The sequence below is a fragment of the Ictalurus furcatus genome, chromosome 20 (assembly GCF_023375685.1).
Source record: "Ictalurus furcatus strain D&B chromosome 20, Billie_1.0, whole genome shotgun sequence".
NCBI classification, from domain to species: Eukaryota; Metazoa; Chordata; class Actinopteri; order Siluriformes; family Ictaluridae; genus Ictalurus; species Ictalurus furcatus.
The window spans coordinates 10,196,667-10,217,098 of record NC_071274.1 but is presented as its reverse complement, the minus strand read 5'-3'; the positions used below and the strand labels follow the sequence as shown (position 1 = coordinate 10,217,098).

At 38.6% G+C, this 20,432-nt stretch overlaps 3 protein-coding genes and 1 long non-coding RNA gene across 8 annotated transcripts in view; 2 read left to right on the top strand and 2 right to left on the bottom strand.

The window, feature by feature from the left end:
- Window positions 1-15,594, bottom strand: part of LOC128624250 (fibronectin type III domain-containing protein 7-like) — an 81,057-nt gene extending 65,463 nt beyond the window's left edge. The window contains exon 1 of the mRNA XM_053651737.1: window positions 15,281-15,594. The gene's annotated coding sequence lies outside the window, so the exon portion shown is untranslated. The remainder of the gene's footprint in view (window positions 1-15,280) is intronic.
- LOC128624254 (uncharacterized) lies at window positions 882-1,531 on the top strand. Its single transcript, XR_008388738.1, has 2 exons — window positions 882-1,225; window positions 1,355-1,531. It is a non-coding gene; the product is annotated as an uncharacterized LOC128624254 (long non-coding RNA).
- Window positions 1,722-20,432, top strand: part of LOC128624251 (G-protein-signaling modulator 2-like) — an 87,104-nt gene continuing 68,393 nt past the window's right edge. For 3 of the 5 annotated variants that reach the window (XM_053651738.1, XM_053651741.1, XM_053651743.1), the window contains exons 1-2: window positions 1,722-2,283; window positions 13,309-13,641. In XM_053651738.1, the coding sequence (XP_053507713.1) occupies window positions 13,574-13,641 (68 nt within the window). In that variant the 5' untranslated portion in view covers window positions 1,722-2,283; window positions 13,309-13,573. Of the gene's footprint in view, window positions 2,284-11,203; window positions 13,642-20,432 lie in introns of those variants that run through there. The other 2 variants (XM_053651740.1, XM_053651739.1) reach the window with 2 other exon arrangements.
- LOC128624252 (uncharacterized) lies at window positions 5,977-11,186 on the bottom strand. The gene has a single exon (XM_053651744.1). It carries the CDS (start codon window positions 10,014-10,016, stop codon window positions 9,096-9,098), a length of 921 nt encoding a protein of 306 aa, XP_053507719.1. The 5' UTR covers window positions 10,017-11,186; the 3' UTR covers window positions 5,977-9,095.

Below are 20,432 nucleotides of genomic sequence, written 5' to 3'. Positions count from 1 at the left end.
ATTAGCATGTTGCTAGCATAAATTAGCATTTTTAACAAACTGCTAGCATGTTTTAGTATGTTGCTAGCATGATTTAGCATGACTTAACACAGTGGTTTTCAAAGTGGGGGCCGCCAGGCAGCACCCTGGGGGCCTCAACAATTTGGTGTGAAAAATAAATAAATGTATGCTTTCTCTTTCTCACTCTCTCTCTCTCTCTCTCTCTCTCTCTCTCTCTCTCTCACACACACACACACACACACACAATCAATTCCTAATGTAATGTAAAGATGTAAGATGTAATTATTAATAAATAAAGGGGATATATTCAGAAGTCTGTATTTTTAATGTGTTTTAAAGAAATCTTGCAAAAGGGGGGCCTCGGTCAAATTTTAATGCCATCTGGGGGGCCTTGCCCTGGAAAAGTTTGGGAACCACTGACTTAACACACTGCTAACATGATTTAACATGTTCATAGCATGTTTTTGCACATTACTAGCATGAATTAGCATGTTTTTACACACTGCTAACGTGAATTAGCATGTTGCTAACATATTTTAGCATGTTACTTGCATGAATTTGCATGTTTTAACACACTTCTAACATGAATTAGCATGCTACTAAGAAGGATTAGTATATTTAGCATCATGATTTAACATGTTGCTAGTATGTTTTATCAGACTGCTAGCATGACTTAGCATGTTGATAGCATGAATTACCATGTTTTACCACACTGCTAACATTTTTGATAAAAGGCACAGAACACCCCAATTCATTTTTTGGCATGATACTAGGCGGTTGCTAGGGTGTTGTGGGTGGTTGACAGGCGGTTGCTAGGGTGTTCTGGGCGGTTGCTAGGGTGTTCTGTGTGATTGCTAGGCAGTTTCTAGGGTGTTGTGTATTTGCTAGGGTGTTGCTAGGTTGTTGCTTGGGTGTTCTGGGTGGTTGCTATGCGGTTGAGATAGGTATAAACAGAGGTAGTAACCAGCTCCAAATGGGAGTGACTTTAGCTACTTGTATTGTTCTCTGCTAGATATATCGCTTTGCTTGTACTTTACTCATTTGTTAGTCGCTTTGGATAAAAGCGTCTGCTAAGTGAATAAATGTAAATGTAATGTAATGTAGCTCCAAGTGGGCTGTACAAACCTCCAGAGGACTATGATTGGTTACTGTACTGTCTGTCATGTAAATTAAGCTGTCGGGTTTTTCCCCCAGAGGCAATACAGCGGCTTGACGAGATAAACGGGTTAACTTGCAGTTTTTACATTTTAAATATTGCCACACTGAGTTCCCAGATTATGGACAATCAACAAAAGCAAGTGTATTTTATTTTTTTTAAATCCGTTTTATAATGTGCTTTCTGTGTATCCACCAGGTTACGCTGGTAAGGGCAGACGAGGCGAGCTCCAGGACATTTACACCAAGGCATTCTACCCAGGATTTTGCAGTTTGTCATGCATGCAATCTAACTGTGCTAATGAGTAATGTCATTGTATATGCAGAGAAAATGCATGGCACCTTTTACCACTATAAACTGTAAATATATATAAAATGTTGTTTTTATTTCTGAGTAACTTGTACATATTTTGTAGTAGATTATGTTGTGAAGGAATAATTCACCTAAAAACAAAATCGGTGTTGTTACACATTCACCTCGTTGAGTGTAGTTATATCTCGTTTTAAGTTTGTTTCCATCGTGATACTGTTCAATTTAAAAATCAATATTTAATATTAGACAATTATTATATAAACTTCAATCTTCAAATAGAATGACATTGGACATGCATACAATAACGACAAACTAAGAAATTAAATTGAAACTACAAGAAAAAGTGTTGATATTTAGTTTTAAATCGGTGTTTTTGTCATCATTTTTCACCGCGCACCTTTGCACTCGGAACGATTAGGGATTTTCGCATACTTGCCATTTCTTCTGGATTTTCGCCTAAATTCCGCCCATTTCTGAAATCCCAACTACTTGCGGCGTAAATACCTCCCACTTGGAGGTGTCCGGGCTGCAGTGATACGTTCTTGACAGATTCAGCATTCAAATGTTATTGGTCGACAGGCAGTAACGTGGGGCGGGGCTATTTTTGAATTATTCTCTCTGTGATTGGCTATTGAGCAACCGGCGCCGTTTTCCGCTGTTTTGTGACTTTTGGGGTACATCGATGAAAACGTAATAACATTTGTAAAACTAAGTAGTTGAAGTAGTTCATAGTTACTCTCATATTTCGTTTTTATTGGTTTTCACTGAAATTTAGTTTAGAGAAGAGTTATACCTTCGTGGGACCCACCACCCAGGTAAGTTAACGCTTAGCTTCTTTTAAACTGCCGAACTTCTAGTGTTTTGTTTGCATTCACCTACTAATTATGGCATAGTGTTTGTCTGTTAGCTCCTTCGGCGTTATTATTATTTAACTTAATTTACTAGGAATGTCTAGCTATAATTCTTTCATATGGTGTTTACTAAAATAAAGACCATGTGAAAGAATGATAGCTTCCTTATATTTTAAACGATTTTGTATTATTTTTATATTTTGTCATTAGTAATAAAGTATGAAGTTATAAACTAGCTTATAACGTTATGACAACCTGACGCAAAACGCAGGTACGCGTTGTTTTCGTTACGATTTCCGTGAACAACTTTAAGAACGTTTCTGTAATATGCCCCTGAACCTTTTGGAATAATTCGCTCCGAATCAAAGGTAGAGTTGTTTGGCCACAACTTTATTAACAAGCACTGCACTGTTTCAAACAGGATTAAATGTTTGCTTGTCCAAATATATCAACAAAAAAACCCCCAACAAATTCCATGGGGTATACTTATTTTTTTGTTATTTTGTCAATTTTTTTGGTGTGTATATATAAAAACACACACACATATATAATGTGTGTGTGTGTGTATATATACAGTATCTCACAAAAGTGAGTACACCCCTCACATTTTTGTAAATATTTGATTATATCTTTTCATGTGACAACACTGAAGAAATGACACTTTGCTACAATGTAAAGTAGTGAGTGTACAGCTTGTATAACAGTGTAAAAAGCAGACTAAGGACATGAATTACTGGAACCATGTCCTGTGGTATAATGAGACCAAGATAAACTTATTTGGTTCAGATGACGTCAAGCATGTGTGGCGGCAACCAGGTGAGGAGTACAAAGACAAGTGTGTCTTGCCTACAGTCAAGCATGGTGGTGGGAGTGTCATGGTCTGGGGCTGCATGAGTGCTGCCGGCACTGGGGAGCTACAGTTCATTGAGGGAACCATGAATGCCAACATGTACTGTGACATACTGAAGCAGAGCATGATCAGTATGCAGTATTCCAGCATGATAACGACCCCAAACACACCTCCAAGACGACCACTGCCTTGCTAAAGAAGCTGAGGGTGAAGGTGATGGACTGGCCAAACATGTCTCCAGACCTAAACCCTATTGAGCATCTGTGGGGCATCCTCAAACGGAAGGTGGAGGAGCACAAGGTCTCTAACATCCACCAGCTCCGTGATGTCGTCATGGAGGAGTGGAAGAGGACTCCAGTGGCAACCTGTGAAGCTCTGGTGAACTCCATGCCCAAGAGGGTTAAGGAAGTGCTGGAAAATAATGGTGACCACACAAAATATTGACACTTTGGGCCCCATTTGGACATTTTCACTTATGGGTGTACTCACTTTTGTTGCCAGCGGTTTAGACATTAATGGCTGTGTGTTTAGTTATTTTGAGGGGACAGCAAATTTACACTGTTATACAAGCTGTACACTCACTACTTTACATTGTAGCAAAGTGCCATTTCTTCAGTGTTGTCACATGAAAAGATATAATCAAATATTTACAAAAATGTGCGGGGTGTACTCACTTTTGTGAGATACTGTATGTATGTGTGTATATATGTGTATATATGTATGTGTGTGTAAAATATATATATATATATATATATATATATATATATATATTACACACACATACATATATACACATATATATGTGTGTGTGTGTGTGTGTGTGTGTGTGTGTGTGTGTATACACACACACACACATGCACACACAAGTGTACCACAGCGCTGTTGAATTCTTGATTCTGATTGACTGACAATAGTTGTGAGGTGTGCAATTATTTTTCAGTAAATGCACAGCTAAAGTGTTTCCAGCCAGGTTTTGACCACTTTGCCAAGTTAACTGAGATAACAGAAAAGTTGGCCTACTGTCCACCACAGCATACAGAGCTGACAACAAACAAAATGACAGAAAATTTAGATTTTTCAGAAGTAAGTAAGTAGTAATTGACAAAGAGCTGTTGAATTATATAACTGCATATCAATGGCTTGAACCTCCATTACTAGCTCTAAAAGAACGTTTTGGAATTATTAATAGAGGCTTGAGATGGGATATGTAATAAATTAGTTACACACACAAAAGTGTTTTTAAGGTCAAAAACCTGAAAGATGTCTTGAAAATAAAACATCTGAACAATGTCTTGAGGTGTGGTAACTGTGGTATAAGCGGAATAATTGGTGTAATAAACGGCCACTCCATTTACTTTCACACCATTACCTCAGGGTGTGCATTATTTTCTAATAATTCAACGGTCCATCATCAATTATCCCTTATATAATATACCGTGGGGGGTAGGATGGGGGACATTTCTTTCAGGATATATATATCCAATGAGGCTATTCACATGAAATTTTCGCCAGACATCAGTATTAACTCAAGAAATCTGGAAATATCAAGAATGCACAACATTTAAAGTCCTTAAATAAAGTGGAATAATACAGGAAAAAAGTATTGAACATGCTAAGAAAAAGCAGTTCTCCAAGGCAAGGTAAAGCAAGGAACCAGCTGAAATCTGTAAGTAATTATGTCCCCTATCTGTGCAAATTAATATCAGCTAGCGTAGTAAATTGATGTTCTATAAAAAGGCTTTTTGTTACCAAGGTGTCAATTCAATTTCAATTCAATTCAATTTTATTTGTATAGCGCTTTTCACAATAGACATTGTCTCAAAGCAGCTTTACAGAAATATCAACACGGTATACAGATATTAAAGGTACAAATTTATCCCAACTGAGCAAGCCACTGAGTGGCGACGGTGGCAAGGAAAAACTCCCTAAGATGTTTTAAGAGGAAGAAACCTTGAGAGGTACCAGACTCAGAAGGGAACCCATCCTCATCTGGGTAACAACAGATAGTGTGAAAATGTTCATTATGGATTTATATGGAGTCTGTTTGGCCTTAGAAACAGCCGTAGTCCCAGCAATCTGGAATTGAAGTAGATGAGAGCTCCATCCAGAGGTAGGACATCCGAAACGGATCAGGCAGGTCCGGAGAGCAGAAAGGATTAGGATCTCTAGTATCTCCATAAAATTGTGTGTGGCTCGGCAGAAGGAGAGAGGAAGAGAAAAGATTATTAGGACTGTGCTTAGCGTAACAGAAAGTATAGTCAGGGTAGGCTTGAGTAAACAAATATGTTTTAAGCCTAGACTTAAACACTGAGACTGTGTCACACAAGAAACATCTCATGATGGGCAAAGCGCTCTCCCAAGTCCCTCACAACCTTATTGTTGCAAAACATATTGATGGAATCGGATACAGACGTATTTCAAAATTTCTAAATCCTCCATTAAGCACTATTGGGGCCATTGTGCGCAAGTGGAAGCAATATCACTCCGTCATCAACCGGCCACGCACAGGAGCGCCTCGACCAGGGAGGCAGAAGAGTAGCTCAAGAGCCAAGGACCACTCGGAAAGAGCTCCAGAAACACTTGGAGGCAGCAGGTACCATTGTAACAGAGAAAACAACAGGAAATGCACTCCACTCACGCTCGACCCGCAAGACTCCATTACCAAAGAAAAGGCATGTCGAAGCTCATTTAAAGTTTGCTACAACTCATTTGGACAAGCCTATGAAATACTGGGAGAGTGTAGTCTGGTCAGACGAGAGCAAAATTGAATTTTCGGCTGTAATCACCATTTTGTAGAAGAATGGCACTACATATCACCCTTAAAAGACTATACCAACAGTGAAGTTTGGAGGTGGAAGCATCATGGTGTGGGGCTTTTTTTCATCATATAGTATTGGTAAGACAGATTCTTGAGAAGAATCTGCTGCCATCCACCAGAATGATGAGACGTGGGTGGACCTTCCAGCAGGACAACGATCCAAAGCATACAGCAAAGGAAATACTGAATTGGTTTCAGAGAAAAAAATCAAGGTGTTAGAATGGCCCGGTCAATCAACTGATTTGAATCCAATTGAACAAGATTTAAAGACAATATATTTAGACGAATGGGCCACAATCACACCTGAATACTGTGGCCGATTAATCTCTTCATGCAGGAAGTGTCTTGAAGCTGTCATTACAAACAAAGGCTTCTAATCTAAGTATTAAATAAATTTCAGTTAGTGTGTTTAATACATTTTTCCTGTGTCATTCTGCTTCATTACACATAACTTCATTTATGGACTTTAATGTTTGGATTTCTTTATATGTGTGGATTTCTTGAGTTAATACCAAAGTCTTGTGAAAATTTCATGTGAATAGCCTCATTGGAAATGTATTTACTAAAAAAAATGTTGACATGTCCAATACTTATTTCCCCCACTGTGTGTGTGTGTGTGTGTGTGTGTGTGTGTGTGTGTGTGTGTGTGATTGATTGAGATATATATATATTTTTTTTTTATGTGTGTGTGTGTATAATGTCTGTATATAGGAATATATATGTGTATATATGCACAAAGAAGCACTGATTTAAAAAAAAACTGCAGTCCTTTGTTTGAATATGTACCTAAGTTTGCGCTCATGCATCACTGTCGTGCTTCCATGATAAACAAGCTCCGCTTTGCCACGTTTGCAGGTTGCAGTCTTTTTTGCGGTGTTTAATATAAAATGCTCCCATGCCTTAGTTGGTTGCAAACTTTTTTCCCACTGTCACTTGACGATTATGCCTTTGCCTAATTGTCATGTTGGGCACAAAAGGTGAAGAAACTGAAGAAATTTATTTTAGTTGACTCTGGGTATTCTGCTAGAGTTAGCGGCGTCGTATTACGTGCGATTGATATCATGTGCCATCGACTGGGAAACGGCTTATACCTCTGATTATTAAAAAATGCTAGTGTTCATTTTTATTTATTTATTATTTTTATTTAGCCAGGAAGGTGTCTTTGAGATACTGTATCTCTTCTACCAGCGAGACCTGCTCAAGATGGCTAGCAAACAAAAATTACAAAAGTACATAAAAACACACAATAAACAAACACAAAACACCAAAATCTAATAAACAACGCAAATCATACACAGCTACTTAAAACATTGACATTGTTCTGTAAAAACAGACTTTAAAATATTTTTAAACAGATCAAGAGGTTGTAGGGGTCCACTCACTGGTCCAACAACGGTATCCAATGACATGGTAGAAGGATTCCCACGTGTTTCTGTCTTTTTGAAGCGATATGAATACATTTAGATTATTAAATTTGTCATTCCAATTCTGTTTGACTGTCTCTTAAATTAAATCTGACTCCAACTGTAAAAACCTCAATGTTGTATTTGTTTTCTAGTTATTTGTATTTTGATACTTTTGATTTTTTACATTTGATTAATTCTAGTTTATTCTATACTTTAAATTGTGCTTGTTCATTCGGATTCCATGTCGCTCTTGCACCGGCCATGTACGCAGATCTCATGGTCACAAACTCCCCAGTGTTGGTCATTAGGCGGGAGTAATTGACTAATACTATTTAGATGGCTGCCCATGCTTGCCCTTTTCTAAAAAGTACTTTTTATTTAGTCCCTTTAGATAGTAACACTTAATTATAGTAACTTTATTCCTAGCCAGAGGTCATGACAATCTACAGAGATAAACCAGTAATATCCGAGTAAAATTAGCTTTATATAATCATGCCATAATTTCCTATGTACACATTAACTAGAAGAATATTACAATAACCAAATGTTTAGACTTCACCCTATTTAGACATGACAACTTTACATTGTCCTAAAAGGAAATTCCCTATCGAGCCTGTACACTTAACGCCAAGTTATTAGCCTGGACTCTAAAATCTCAGTTGGCGTGCCCCGATGCTCCACCTAAACCTGGATTTTAGCCTGTACTAACCTGGTCGCAGATTTGCGGTAACAAGGACTTAAAGTAATCTACTAGAGACAATAATTTCAGAATAAGTCAGAATATTATCAAGTCTAATAATATATTTAAGCAGGTATGAACACATCCAAATCCAAGACTACTAATAATAAAAAGAAAGAATTTACATTCAACATTACATTGCAATCAAATTCAAAATATAATACAACATAACAAGGTCAAAACTTGCATACCTTTTAGAGAAAAACTACACACCGTGATCGTGTGGGAGATCTGTCTACAGATTCCCTGAATCTTTGGCCAGCTCTCCCCTAAATACCCAGATGCTCTGTGGTCTACCAAATGGTGTTTGTGATGACCATTTGATGTTTGTGGACGGATGTACCTTATTTACATACAGGAGGTAATTTGAGTGAGGGACCTTGGGTAAATATGCCTTTAACGGCATGCAATATTTTAATTTGAACTGCTGTTGAGGGAATGAGACCATATTTTCCAGATGCCCTGAGACTTTTTGTATAATACAGCAAACCTGTATAGTCTACATCTTATTTGCATTAAAACATGTGCATATAGAAAACATAATGCATATAGACCTTGGGTGTGTTTAAGGTGATCTTGACACAGATAGTGTAGGGTGTGAGGAGAGGAAGAAGGAAACATTGTAGTGACGATCTCCTAGTCTTCATTCAGTATAATGTGCTATTTCTGATGGAGATGCTAATTTTTAATGTGATATCAATACAGAGAAAGAGAAGGGTGTGGGGAGAGAGGAAGTGAGGATCTTCCAGTCTCCACTTCAGCATGATGTGCTATCTCAGGTGAGGATGCTAATTCTGTGGGAAAGAGATCGAGTGTTAATTCCTGTGAGAGTCCTTTTTCCTCAGAGAGCAGTTCTCTCAAGGTTCAGACAGCTTGTCACCAGCCTTACAGTTTCCCCCCCCTTGGACCTGTGGCTGTTCACAAGAGTCCTTGCGGGGTCATTATATTCGGTGTACGTGGTGTTTAATTTCTGTTGATGATCATCAATTCAGTCTTTTTTAGTCGTAGTGGGCTGAGAGCCAGTGCTGTATCGGCTGATGTCCGTAAGGATCTGATGAGGCATCTGAGGCAGCAGCTCTGGAACAGTGTGAAGGCAAAGTTGAGGGCACTGCCAATTGCACATCCCCGAAATATCCAGTCCCACCATGTATAGACATATAAAGCTGAGCATATAGATGAACTGGAGAGGATTTGTGTAGTCCTTTTTGCCAGATTTGTCTCTATCTGTGCCTGGGACAGGTGATATTCCATCTGCAAAACCATTCTTTGTGCCAAGTCCATTGTGTCCACTACAGTTTGTGCACTGTGCTCGTAAAATGTGTCATCCCACCAAGGGGAAATTTCAGTGGCCAATGGTATCCTTCCTAGAATGCTGCTCTGACCCACAGAAAAATCCTCTGTTACCTCCAAGCAAAAGGAGTGATTGGCAGGACAGATCAGTCCTCCATAGGTGAAGGAATTAATTTCACTTACGACACACCACTGGGTATTTGACACCTGGATTGCATCAGAATGGCCATGCAATGACTGAATATTTGTGTCATTGGGAGAAAAGGGTTGTAATGTGTTACAGGTACACACAACATAGTTATGCGTTTCATGACAACAGGTGTGACTGGTAAACAAGGTCTCAGAACCCATTAAGGTCATGTATCCAATAAGGTGATCCCATTTTACTACCTGATCTTTCACCACCACGCCAATAGGGCGTATAGTAGTGGAATTTGGAAAGACTTGCTCTGGGTGGATTAACAGGAAAGTGGCAAAGAATCCAAGGCATCCGGAACATTCATCACTAGTATACATAATTACAGTGGATAATAATTCAGAATAATTGTCTTTAATTTTTTCTGATGCAAACCACCTATTTCCATAAATTTCCATAAAATCATTTAGAACATGCCTAGGTGTCTTACACAGGCGGATATCTAAAATTTCTTGTCTTGCAGCAGTAAACAAATCTTATGAATGTTATGAATTGTTTGATAGTATGGGTCTGATTGAACAATGCATGACTGATCAGTAGGAGCACCTGCGCCTCGGATCTGACCGCTTTTATAATAGCAAACAAAAAAAAATTATCAGGGACCTTTTCTACTGTAAATTTAGACATCTCACTTTAGAAAAAAAACAAAACAAAAGTGAAGATAACTATCTGAGTGGATCCAGAGTTTTCTCTGAAAACACTGGGCACAGTGCAAGAATAAACATTAAATGGGGTGCTAGCCCATTACAAAGTAGGGCTGCACAATTAATCGAATATCGATGTCGATTACGATTTTGACTGGCCATGATTACATGAACATCATCGACTGCGATACTGACATTTAAAGTTCGTCCTACGTTCATAGAAAACTGTGCTGCATATCAAATCAAGCGCTTTCTAAACTTACAGCCAATCACTAGAGAGTGGTGCAGGAATGACATCATTTTTGTATGCCAAAACCCGGAAACGAGTTAGCATCGCGCTTCGTACTCTAGCACTTGCGCGAGGGGAAATCATGACGCTAACAACTTGCTAAATGGGACTACAGACGTTGTCGGGGACATTAAATGTCATCATGCCGAACAGGAAAAGTCTTTGCAGATAAACTGGTTCAGGTATGCTGTGCACAATTCCCCAAAAAACGTGGATGAAAATTCATCCACAGAGTAAATACGTATTATGGAAAATGTTTTTAAGTTTGGAAAAGTTGTCGGAAGCTTGGTGATGGTGACGTTGAAGTCGAGCGACCATGGTGTAGTTTGTTTATAGCATTTGGTTAGCTTTTTATTTCTGGCGATTATGTTTAGGCTTCAAACTTCATAAAAGTTGTGTTCATTTGTGAAAATTATCTTGATGGACAAAACGTGCTAGTATTGTAAACTTTTGTTGATCACAGTGCTTATTTTTTGCAATAATCCAAAAGCCTATAGGAAAATCCTATTGGGTTTTTATCGAGGGAACCAGTGTGATGCTAACTTCCGGGTTCCGGTACAAAATGACGTCATCCCTGCACTGCTATATTGGATGATTTGGCTGCATCTCTCCTCCTGTAAACACGGTTATTGCCTTTTCTGCATAGGCCTGAATTGTTTTCATTTGGTTGCATATTTTCATTTGGTTGATGGCATTTTTACTTATCCTATATTTTGGGTACAATTTTATTTATATTTTGCTTCTATGAGATGATGCACTTTAAGGACTAGTCTAATTTGATGCAAAGATTTGTACATTAGCGGGAATGTAGCACAACATGGAGGTGAAAGCAGTGGTCCATCCATCCATCTTCAACCTTTTCATGGTCGCGGGGGAACCTGGAGCCTATCCCAGGGAGCATCGGGCACAAGGCAGGGTACACCCTGGACAGGGTGCCAGTCCATCGCAGGGCACACAGTCACACACACATTCACACACCCATTCATACACTACGGACACTTTAGAAACGCCAGGCAGCCTACCATGCATGTCTTTGGACTGGGGGAGGAAACCGAAGTACCCGGAGAAAACCCCCGCAGCATGGGGAGAAAATGCAAACTCCGCGCACACAGAGCCGCGGGAATCGAACCCCGACCCTGGCAGTGTGAGGCGAACGTGCTTGATCTCAATATTGATCAAAATAATCATGATCATTTTGGCCATAATTGTGCAGCCTTATTACAAAGGCACCACACATACTCGCACTCATACTGGCATGCACACACACACATACACAGACACACACACATTTACACCTAGGGTCAATGCAGGGTGGTTAAAACACCTACTGACAGGCTTTCTAATTACTATATGCATTAAGACATCTAGTTTGTGTTTTCTGTGTGTCTGTTTCTGTGTGTGACTATGCGTTTTACTTAAGCTTAAGCAATAAAACATGGCAGGGTGTGCTGTTATAGAAGATTAATCAGTGGCTTTGGAAAAATGACATTTGGGAATTTAGCAGCACTGTGAGATAAATATAAATAAAATGCTCCAGCAAGAGGCAATAAGACACAATGTTTATCAATTTGTGCTGCAAATTTTGGAAAATCCTAGTACTAAACCAGGGAGCCAGAATTAAAAATAATAATAATGTGCAAGTTGTGGCTCTATTAGCTATCCTGTTGTGAGAGCATTTTATATTAACTACAGAGATGTAGCAGCTTGTCACGAGTAACAAGAAACCAGATCACAAACTGTGAATCAGTACGAGGAACAAGGTACAACCGCTTGGTATGGTGATAACACTCAATACTACGCAAAGTCATGGTGTTCAAAAGGTCTCTTTTATAGTGTGCCGTGAGTGAGTGTGAGATTGGCAACATGTTTGTGTGATCACAATTCCGGAGAAGATGAACGTGTGCTGGGGAGGTGTAGTCCATGGTGGCCATGTTTGTAGGAAATAGAAATGTAGTCACTGGTTTGCTGTGATATGACACACCTTTAAATACTGTGGGGAGAAGCATTATAAGTTAAAATTCAACAATCAACTCTACTCCTTTGTAGGGCATTGTTGGTGTTATTTATTGTAAAAAATAACCACACAATGCCATTAGGAGAAATCAGGAACAAAGTTCAACATAGCTAACACATGAGTCTTGAATACTCTAGGGCTGCAACTAACGATTATTTTCATAATCGATCAGTTGACCGATTATTTTTTCGATTAATCGGATGGGGGAGCAAACTTTCAGTGCCTTTTTTCACTTATTTAAAATAAAATCCACAAACTGAGTGTTACAAATATAAACTTCAGACTAAAACTTTACACAACTGTTTGTCCAACTATATAAGACTGAAAAGAACCCAATACCCACAGACACACACCAGAATATATATTATTCTTTTAGGACTGTAGTTTAATTCAGTTCTTTTTGTGCATCCATAAAAATAATGCATAAATAATTGTTTTTCTTTCCCTCCTGTGGTGGTGAAATTGGGGTTGGTGTTCATTTTTGTGTACCACACATACTTTTTCCCTGGACTATGTCCATTCTTGCTTGCATAATAACTGGTGATAATCATATACATTCTCAACTGGACCGCCTGCTTTGATTCAGCTTGGGTAAGCACAAAAACAAGCCACAATAAAATAACGACGTAACACACGCGCACACACACACCCAGGCTTGCATGCAGTTGCTGTTCAGTAAGTGTTGCCATGGCATTATGCACAGAATGAGGCTTCACACACAAAATTTTGTGTTCTCTTCACAGAGCGATCCAGAAGATTGCCCTGGATAAACCCCTCACACACGCACACATTTACACACATCAAACCTAACAGGAAACCAGCATCTGTGACTGTACATATTGCATGGATTGGCTTCTGCTACAGAACTCTCAGAAGACTCAGACATTGGAAACCAGAAGCTTTTTTGTTAGTGAACTTAGTTTTCAGTAGTTTGTGGACATTTTTTTTCTCCTTTGCTGGAATTTTTGATTGATCTATTTGGGATCCCTTTGTTTATTATGCACTTCAATGGCTAAAAGTGGCTCAATGGCTAGAATGGAGGGTGAGAAGAATTCCCTTCCTCTTGTTTGCTACAGGTAGGCACATCGACATAATTCAATGTTGCATTAAAATTAACCTTGTTAGTTCTCAGAGATGATTGAAAATCATCCGGTTGTTAAGCCAGTAGAAGATGAAACCATGCTGTAGAAAACGTTTCTTAGTCTTCAAATTACACTGCATAATTTAATATTTTATACTGAAACTCTGAAAAGGGTTTGACAAAACAAGTCTACATGCTTTTAGACTTTTTCGGGTGGTCATTTTAGAATAGATATTTTGGCCATAGAGAAAAGCCTTTTCTACCCATTAGGTAACTTTATCATTTCGAGGAGGGTATATATCAGAAGAGGGCTCTTGCACTACCTCACCTATGTGATTGCATAATTATGTAAGTGTGCACAGCTCCAGACATTTGGATTTATATTTATCTTAACGTGAATTATTTTGCTTGAAATACAGCTGCTCACTTTGAATATTAGTGTCTAGTAACTGTGTGCGCCCTAATCACAGATTATAGTGAAAAGATAGACATGATGAGATTAGCTGAGAATGCTGAGCATGGCAGATTCTGTCTAAGACAACTGCAACTCCTGCTCTTAAATGAGCAGTAATGATAGTAAGCTGCTTGAAATGTAGATTGAATATTTTTCACATTACTGTTTTAATCTTTCTTCAGTTGTATGTACTTTTATTGATTTTAGTGAGTTAATTGGACCATTAGTGTTTGGTTAGTAGCTGAAGCTAGTCTTAGCCAGTGGAAAGTGTCAGGGGTTTTAGATATGTCCATAAAGCTGGCCAGAGCAGCTCAAACACCACCAAAGCTTTTTAGATGGCCTGTGTGTTGTGATTGTGTGAAAGACAGCAGGTAGGTTGATAAATAATTATCAAGGCTAAATATGCTGCTTAGTTATTTAAAAAACTTAAAGTTATTTAAAAGTTTAAAACGATAAGGTTTAGATATGTAAAGTATTTGGCTGCACTGATATAGATGGACTACAGACAGGTTTGCTTGCTTGGTAATAATTTTCTATGTATTCTTTTGTAAACAATGTGTAGAGCCATTAATAAATATATGTACATGGTACTAGTGATTGACCGATATGGGTTTTTCAGTGGTCGATGCCGAAGCGTAATAGGTTTAGTATTATTGCAGGATTATGCCTGGTATGATGCCTTTTTTTTTTTAAAATCCCCAGGCATCATAGAACAGTATAACAAATGAATATACCATATATTTGCTTAACTTTGACCATTTATTTTGCAGTTTCACTTTGCATTTTGACCTACACTAAAAAGAAAAAAACATTTTCACAGATTAATTGAAAGGATTATTTTACACTATATTAATATCACGCTTTTCTTAAATATTTAACATTAGCATTAAGAGTTGTTGGACTAAAATCCTAGTCCTGCTCTCCTATGACCAAGGATTGGAACAGGTGCAGCCGAAGGTTAAATGTGTGTTTTTAATTTTATGATTTAATTATCTGACTCCAATTTACTAGGTAAATTTAACAGGGTGTCTGCGGGTCCTTACAAAGTCTCAAATGTCTTAAATTCCTTAATGTAAAAATAAGGCCTTAATTAGCGTTAAAATGTCTTAAGTCCACGTTTCAAAAGTCTTAAAAATGCAACCGAAGCAACACCATAACAAAGATTTAGATTTTATCTTACCTCGTTGCTTTTTGAAATGGTAAAGTCGTGTCACTGTGTTCGGCTCATCAGTGATTTAGAGTGGCTCGGTTCACAGTAACTGCTGCTTCACACCAACTTCATCTCTGTCTGTGCTTATAAAATGCATTTAGACACAACATGTGCCAGATTCACTTTGGTTTTACAGCCAGCATAATCTCAAACATTTTTGAGGACAGAGGTTTACAGCATTTCGCCTAATGAGAAGTGAATTTAAAAATTTAGTTTCCAACTAAATGGAGGTCTTCATGTTTTCCACCAAAATAAAAGCCAATATACAGTGCATCCAGAAAGTATTCACAGCGCTTCACTTTTTCCACATTTTGTTATGTTACAGCCTTATTCCAAAATGGATTAAATTCATTATTTTCCTCAAAATTCTACAAACAATACCCCATGATGACAATGTGAAAGAAGTTTTTTTGGCATACTTATTAATATTATAATTAGTGGTGCTTGAAAAGCACTACTATTGTTATTCGGCATACTTATTATTATTAGTGGTGCTTGAAAAGCACTACTATTGTTCTTGTGCATACTTATTATTATAATTATAATTAGTGGTGCTTGAAAAGCACTACTATTGTTATTCGGCATACTTATTATTATTAGTGGTGCTTGAAAAAAGCACTATTATTGTTATTCGGCATTCTTCTTCTTATTATTATTATAATAATTAGTGGTGTTTGAAAAGCACTACTATTGTTCTTCGGCATACTTATTATTATTATTATTATTATTATTATTATAATTATAATTATTCTTCTTCCGCATTGCTGCAGTACACGGCCGGCTCTATCAGTACTGGCGCCCTAAGCGTCCCGCTCTCGAAAGTATTGGCGCCCTACGAGTCCGGCACTCGAAAGTACTGGCGCCCTACGCGTCCGGCACTCGAAAGTATTGGCGCCCTATGCGTCCGGCACTTGAAAGTATTGGTGCCCTAAGCGACCGGCGCTTGAAAGTATTGGCACCCTACGCGACCGGCACTCGAAAGTATTGGCGCCCTACGCGACCGGCACTCGAAAGTATTGGCGTCCTACGCATCCGGCACTCGAAAGTATTGGCGCCAACCGCGTCCGGCACTCGAAAGTATTGGCGTCCTACGCTGCCGGCTCTCGAAAGTATTGGCGCCCTTAGAGCCCGGCTCTCAAAAGTATTGGTGCCCTACGCGTCCCGCACGCGAAAGTATTGGCGCCCTACGCGTCCGGCTCTCAAATGTATTGGCGCCCTATTTGTCCAGCTTTATAAGTATTGGCACCCTACATGGCCAGCATAGTGCTAATACATGCCAGCAACATGCTAGCATGATGCTAAAACATGCTAGCATGGTGCTAAAACATAATGCTATAGGGGCTTTTTATAAGCTGTTAAGCAACTATTGTTAGAGCAGAGGTTTCTATTGACCTGCATGCCTAGGTCTTTTCTATTTACTTGTCAGAGTTTTTTTTATTTAAACTTTTAACTATTAGCCTTTGATATTAGGTTGTTAGAGGTCACGTTCAAACATGTCTACTGTTAAAAAAAAACCCAACAACATTTTGCTAGAAAACTACTTAGTAACCATACTAGGGCTGCAACTAACGATTATTTTCATAATTGATTAGTTGGCCGATTATTTTTTTCGATTAATTGGATTGGCGGGGCATACTTTCAGTGCCCTTTTTTTGTTTATTTAAAATAAAATCCACAAACTGAGTGTTACAAATATAAACTTCAAACTGAAACTTTACACAACAGTTTGTTCCAAAACAGAAATGAACCCAATACACACACACACACACACCAGAATATATATATTTCATTTAGGACTGTAGTTTAATTCGGTGCTTTTTGTGCATCCATAAAAAATAATGAAAACTACTTATATACACAATATAAGCTAAAATAAATTTTTTCATATATAATTTATTTTATACTATTTATGCGTTATTTTTGATGCATGCACAAAAAGCACCGAATTAAACTACAGCCCTAAATTAATAATAACCTTGTGGTTTCTGTTCCTCAGTGTCTTTACACATTTTACTTGTGTTTACTTTTGATCATAATCGCGTGATCAGCAACGCGGCCTCGTTACTAACAGATCACTTCCGTTATAATAAACGACAGAAGTTACACTGAAAGCGCGCAAATACATCATATAATGACAATAAACTTAAAGTAAGCTAAACCTTTTAAGCAGCACCTGTTTCCCCAATTCCTTACACACAGTGGAGCATTTTGGATATAAACATAACTTTGTGCTCATGGAGCACTGTTTGATCTCTGCGGTGTTTAATATAAAATGTTTCCCTGCCTCAGTCACATGATGATTTCGCCTTTGTCTGATGGTGACTGAGGTCATATTGGGAATAAAAGGTAACGTTGACAAACCGTAAACTGAAGAAAGTCATTGTCGGTGACTCTGGGTGTCTGCTAATGCTAGCGTGCGTATGACGTGATGCGCCGTCGACTAGGAAGCGGCTTATACTTCCACTTAGTAGAAAAAAACCGCTAGTGATATATTTGACAGGATATTACCTTTCTAAAATTCATACACTAAACGGTAGAGTGCATAGTGTAAGCGTACAGTACTTCATTTGAGACAAAACTTTAGTATTTACTCTCCGAGGCATGTTTTCGGAACAGAAGTAACGTAATGAGTAAATCTCCCCCGTGCTGCACGCAGACCAACTAATCGATAATGAGATTCGTTAACAACGATTTTCATAATTGATTATTATCGATTTTATCGATTAGTTGTTGCAGCTCTAAACCATACTGTCTTGCAGTAAACTGAGTATTAAGGGATAAAGTAATAAAAGGGCTTGTTATAGAAAACACAAGTACACAATATACAGAAAGTAAAATAGAGAGAACTTGCAAAGTTAATGGACAGAGTTGTCAGCATCCCTGCCATTTTATAATACATGGCTTTTTTATACCTCTGAGCCTCTTTGTAATGTATAATGCCCAACGCACAAAATGGGAGAGGCACAGTGTATTTTATGGAAGAGTAGAGCCCCAGTCTGAGTATGTTAATTTGGTTTCTGAGAATGAGTCTGTGGAACAATGACAAAAAGTCTCCTGTGTAGACCTGGTTGTCCCAGTATGCATATCTTTGGATGTTGGTGGGAAGAACAATCACATTTGCAAATATAAAACCTGTAGATTATTATTTCGTAAACTTGTATGATACTTATGTCACCACATTAGTGGCGTCAAATTTAATAGGGACGCTAGGGACATGTCCATACCAATATTTAGGGACTACTGAATTTTCCCTAGCAGTAATGTTTATCAAACGATAAAAATGTGTTTATATATAACCACTATTGTCCGTCGGTGTCTTGTGTTTTTTTTTTAATATTTATTTTTTTTATTTAATCTATATTTAACCAGGTTAAATAAAAAGTCTCATTGAGATTAGGCATCTCTTTTACAAGAGCATCCTGGCCAAGATAGGCAGTAGCACAATTTGTGGTACACACCACAGTTAACAGATCTCATTCTCTACTGCGAGTCCCGCCTCCCTAACCCATGTCGCTAATTGGATTGGCTTTGCTGTTTCTTGCTAATGTGTGAGAGGCTGTAGCTACATCCAGTTGTATGGAGCACCAAAGCTCTGTCAACTGGATGCACATCATGCAGGCTACCGGTATGTGAGGAAGACAGCATCCTTATTCCAACAGTTCTGTTCTGTACACTAAAATACAGGATCAATTGCCTCTCATATTGATTCAGGGACAGTGTATTTTTTTCAATACGTGACAGTCCCGTGTTAACAGGATGAGTGGCAAGCCTAAACGTTAGTGTGTGTGCGCGTGCGTGCACTTTGACTTGTTGTAAAGTAGCTCCTAATGTCCACCTTTCTTTTTTTTGGCTGCCATCCTGAGCATATCATCAAATTAGCCTAACTGCCATACACACAGTTTTGTTTTTTTTGCAGGTTTTTTTTGCATGTATTGCATTGGGGGCTCTGCGGACTGCTTGTATGTCCCCAACAGTGTCAAAATCAAACCTACACCCTTGCCACATTGCGCACCATGAAATATGTATTAAATTGATACCAAACATGCCCTGAGGTATATTTCAGGTAAACATAATTAAGATGACCAGATTTATTCCACATGGCCTCTCTGACTCACATTCCTGATCATTTTAATCTGACCAGTTCATCATTTTATGCCACGATATATAAGTCTACTACAGAGTTACAGTTTTACTGATAAATGACCTTCTAATCCAGCTTTACAGGGCTTGATGGTGCTGCCGTAAATGGTCAACAAGTTTGTCATATTTTTCTACTGTTGTATTCATTTCCTTCATTCCTTAGATTTATATAGCACTTTATACTGTAAGGGGGGGAGAGAGAATCACCTCCACCACCAGTGTGTAGCATCCACCTGGATAATGCGACGGCAGCCATAATGCGCCAGAGCGCCCACCACACTTATTGGTGGAAAGGAGAGTGTTGTAGCCAATTCATGGAAGGAGATTATTAGGGGACCATAATAGATAAGGGCCAATGGGGGAATTTCGCCAGGACACCTGGGTTATACCCCTACTCTTTATGAGAAGTGTCCAGGGATTTTTAATGACCACACAAAAGTCAGGACCTCGGTTTAACATCTTGTACCACTTCCAGCAGCAACCTTAGTTTTCCCGTATTAACATAAAGTTCGTCTTCGTTATGGTACCATATACAGTTTTGGGTGTTTTTTTAAGGAAAGCTTCAAGTGCAGTTAATTATTTGTCATGCTATACGTTAGGGCTGCACAATTAATCGGGTATCGATCACAATTACGATTTTGACTGCCCATGATTAAATGAATATGATCGACTGTGATATTGACGTTTAAAGTTCGTCCTCCGCTCATAGAAAACTCCGCTGTTTTCTCCACTCAAATCAAGTGCTTCCCGCACTTACAGCCAATCACATTGAGCGGTGCAGGGCTGACGTCATTTTATATTGCCAAAACCTGGAAATGGGTTTAGCATTTTAGCGCTCGAGCTGCCAGTTTCTCTGCGAGCTCCAGCAATTGCGCAAGGGGAAATCGTGACACTAGCACGATGCTAAATGGCACTACAGAGGTTGTCGGGGACATTAAATCATCACGCCGAACGGGAAAAAACTTTGCAGATAAACTCAGGG

Coding starts and splice junctions, on each gene's coding strand:
- LOC128624252 (XM_053651744.1), bottom strand. CDS start 10,016: ATGGAAATTTATGGAAATAGGTGGTTTGCATCAGAAAAAATTAAAGAC.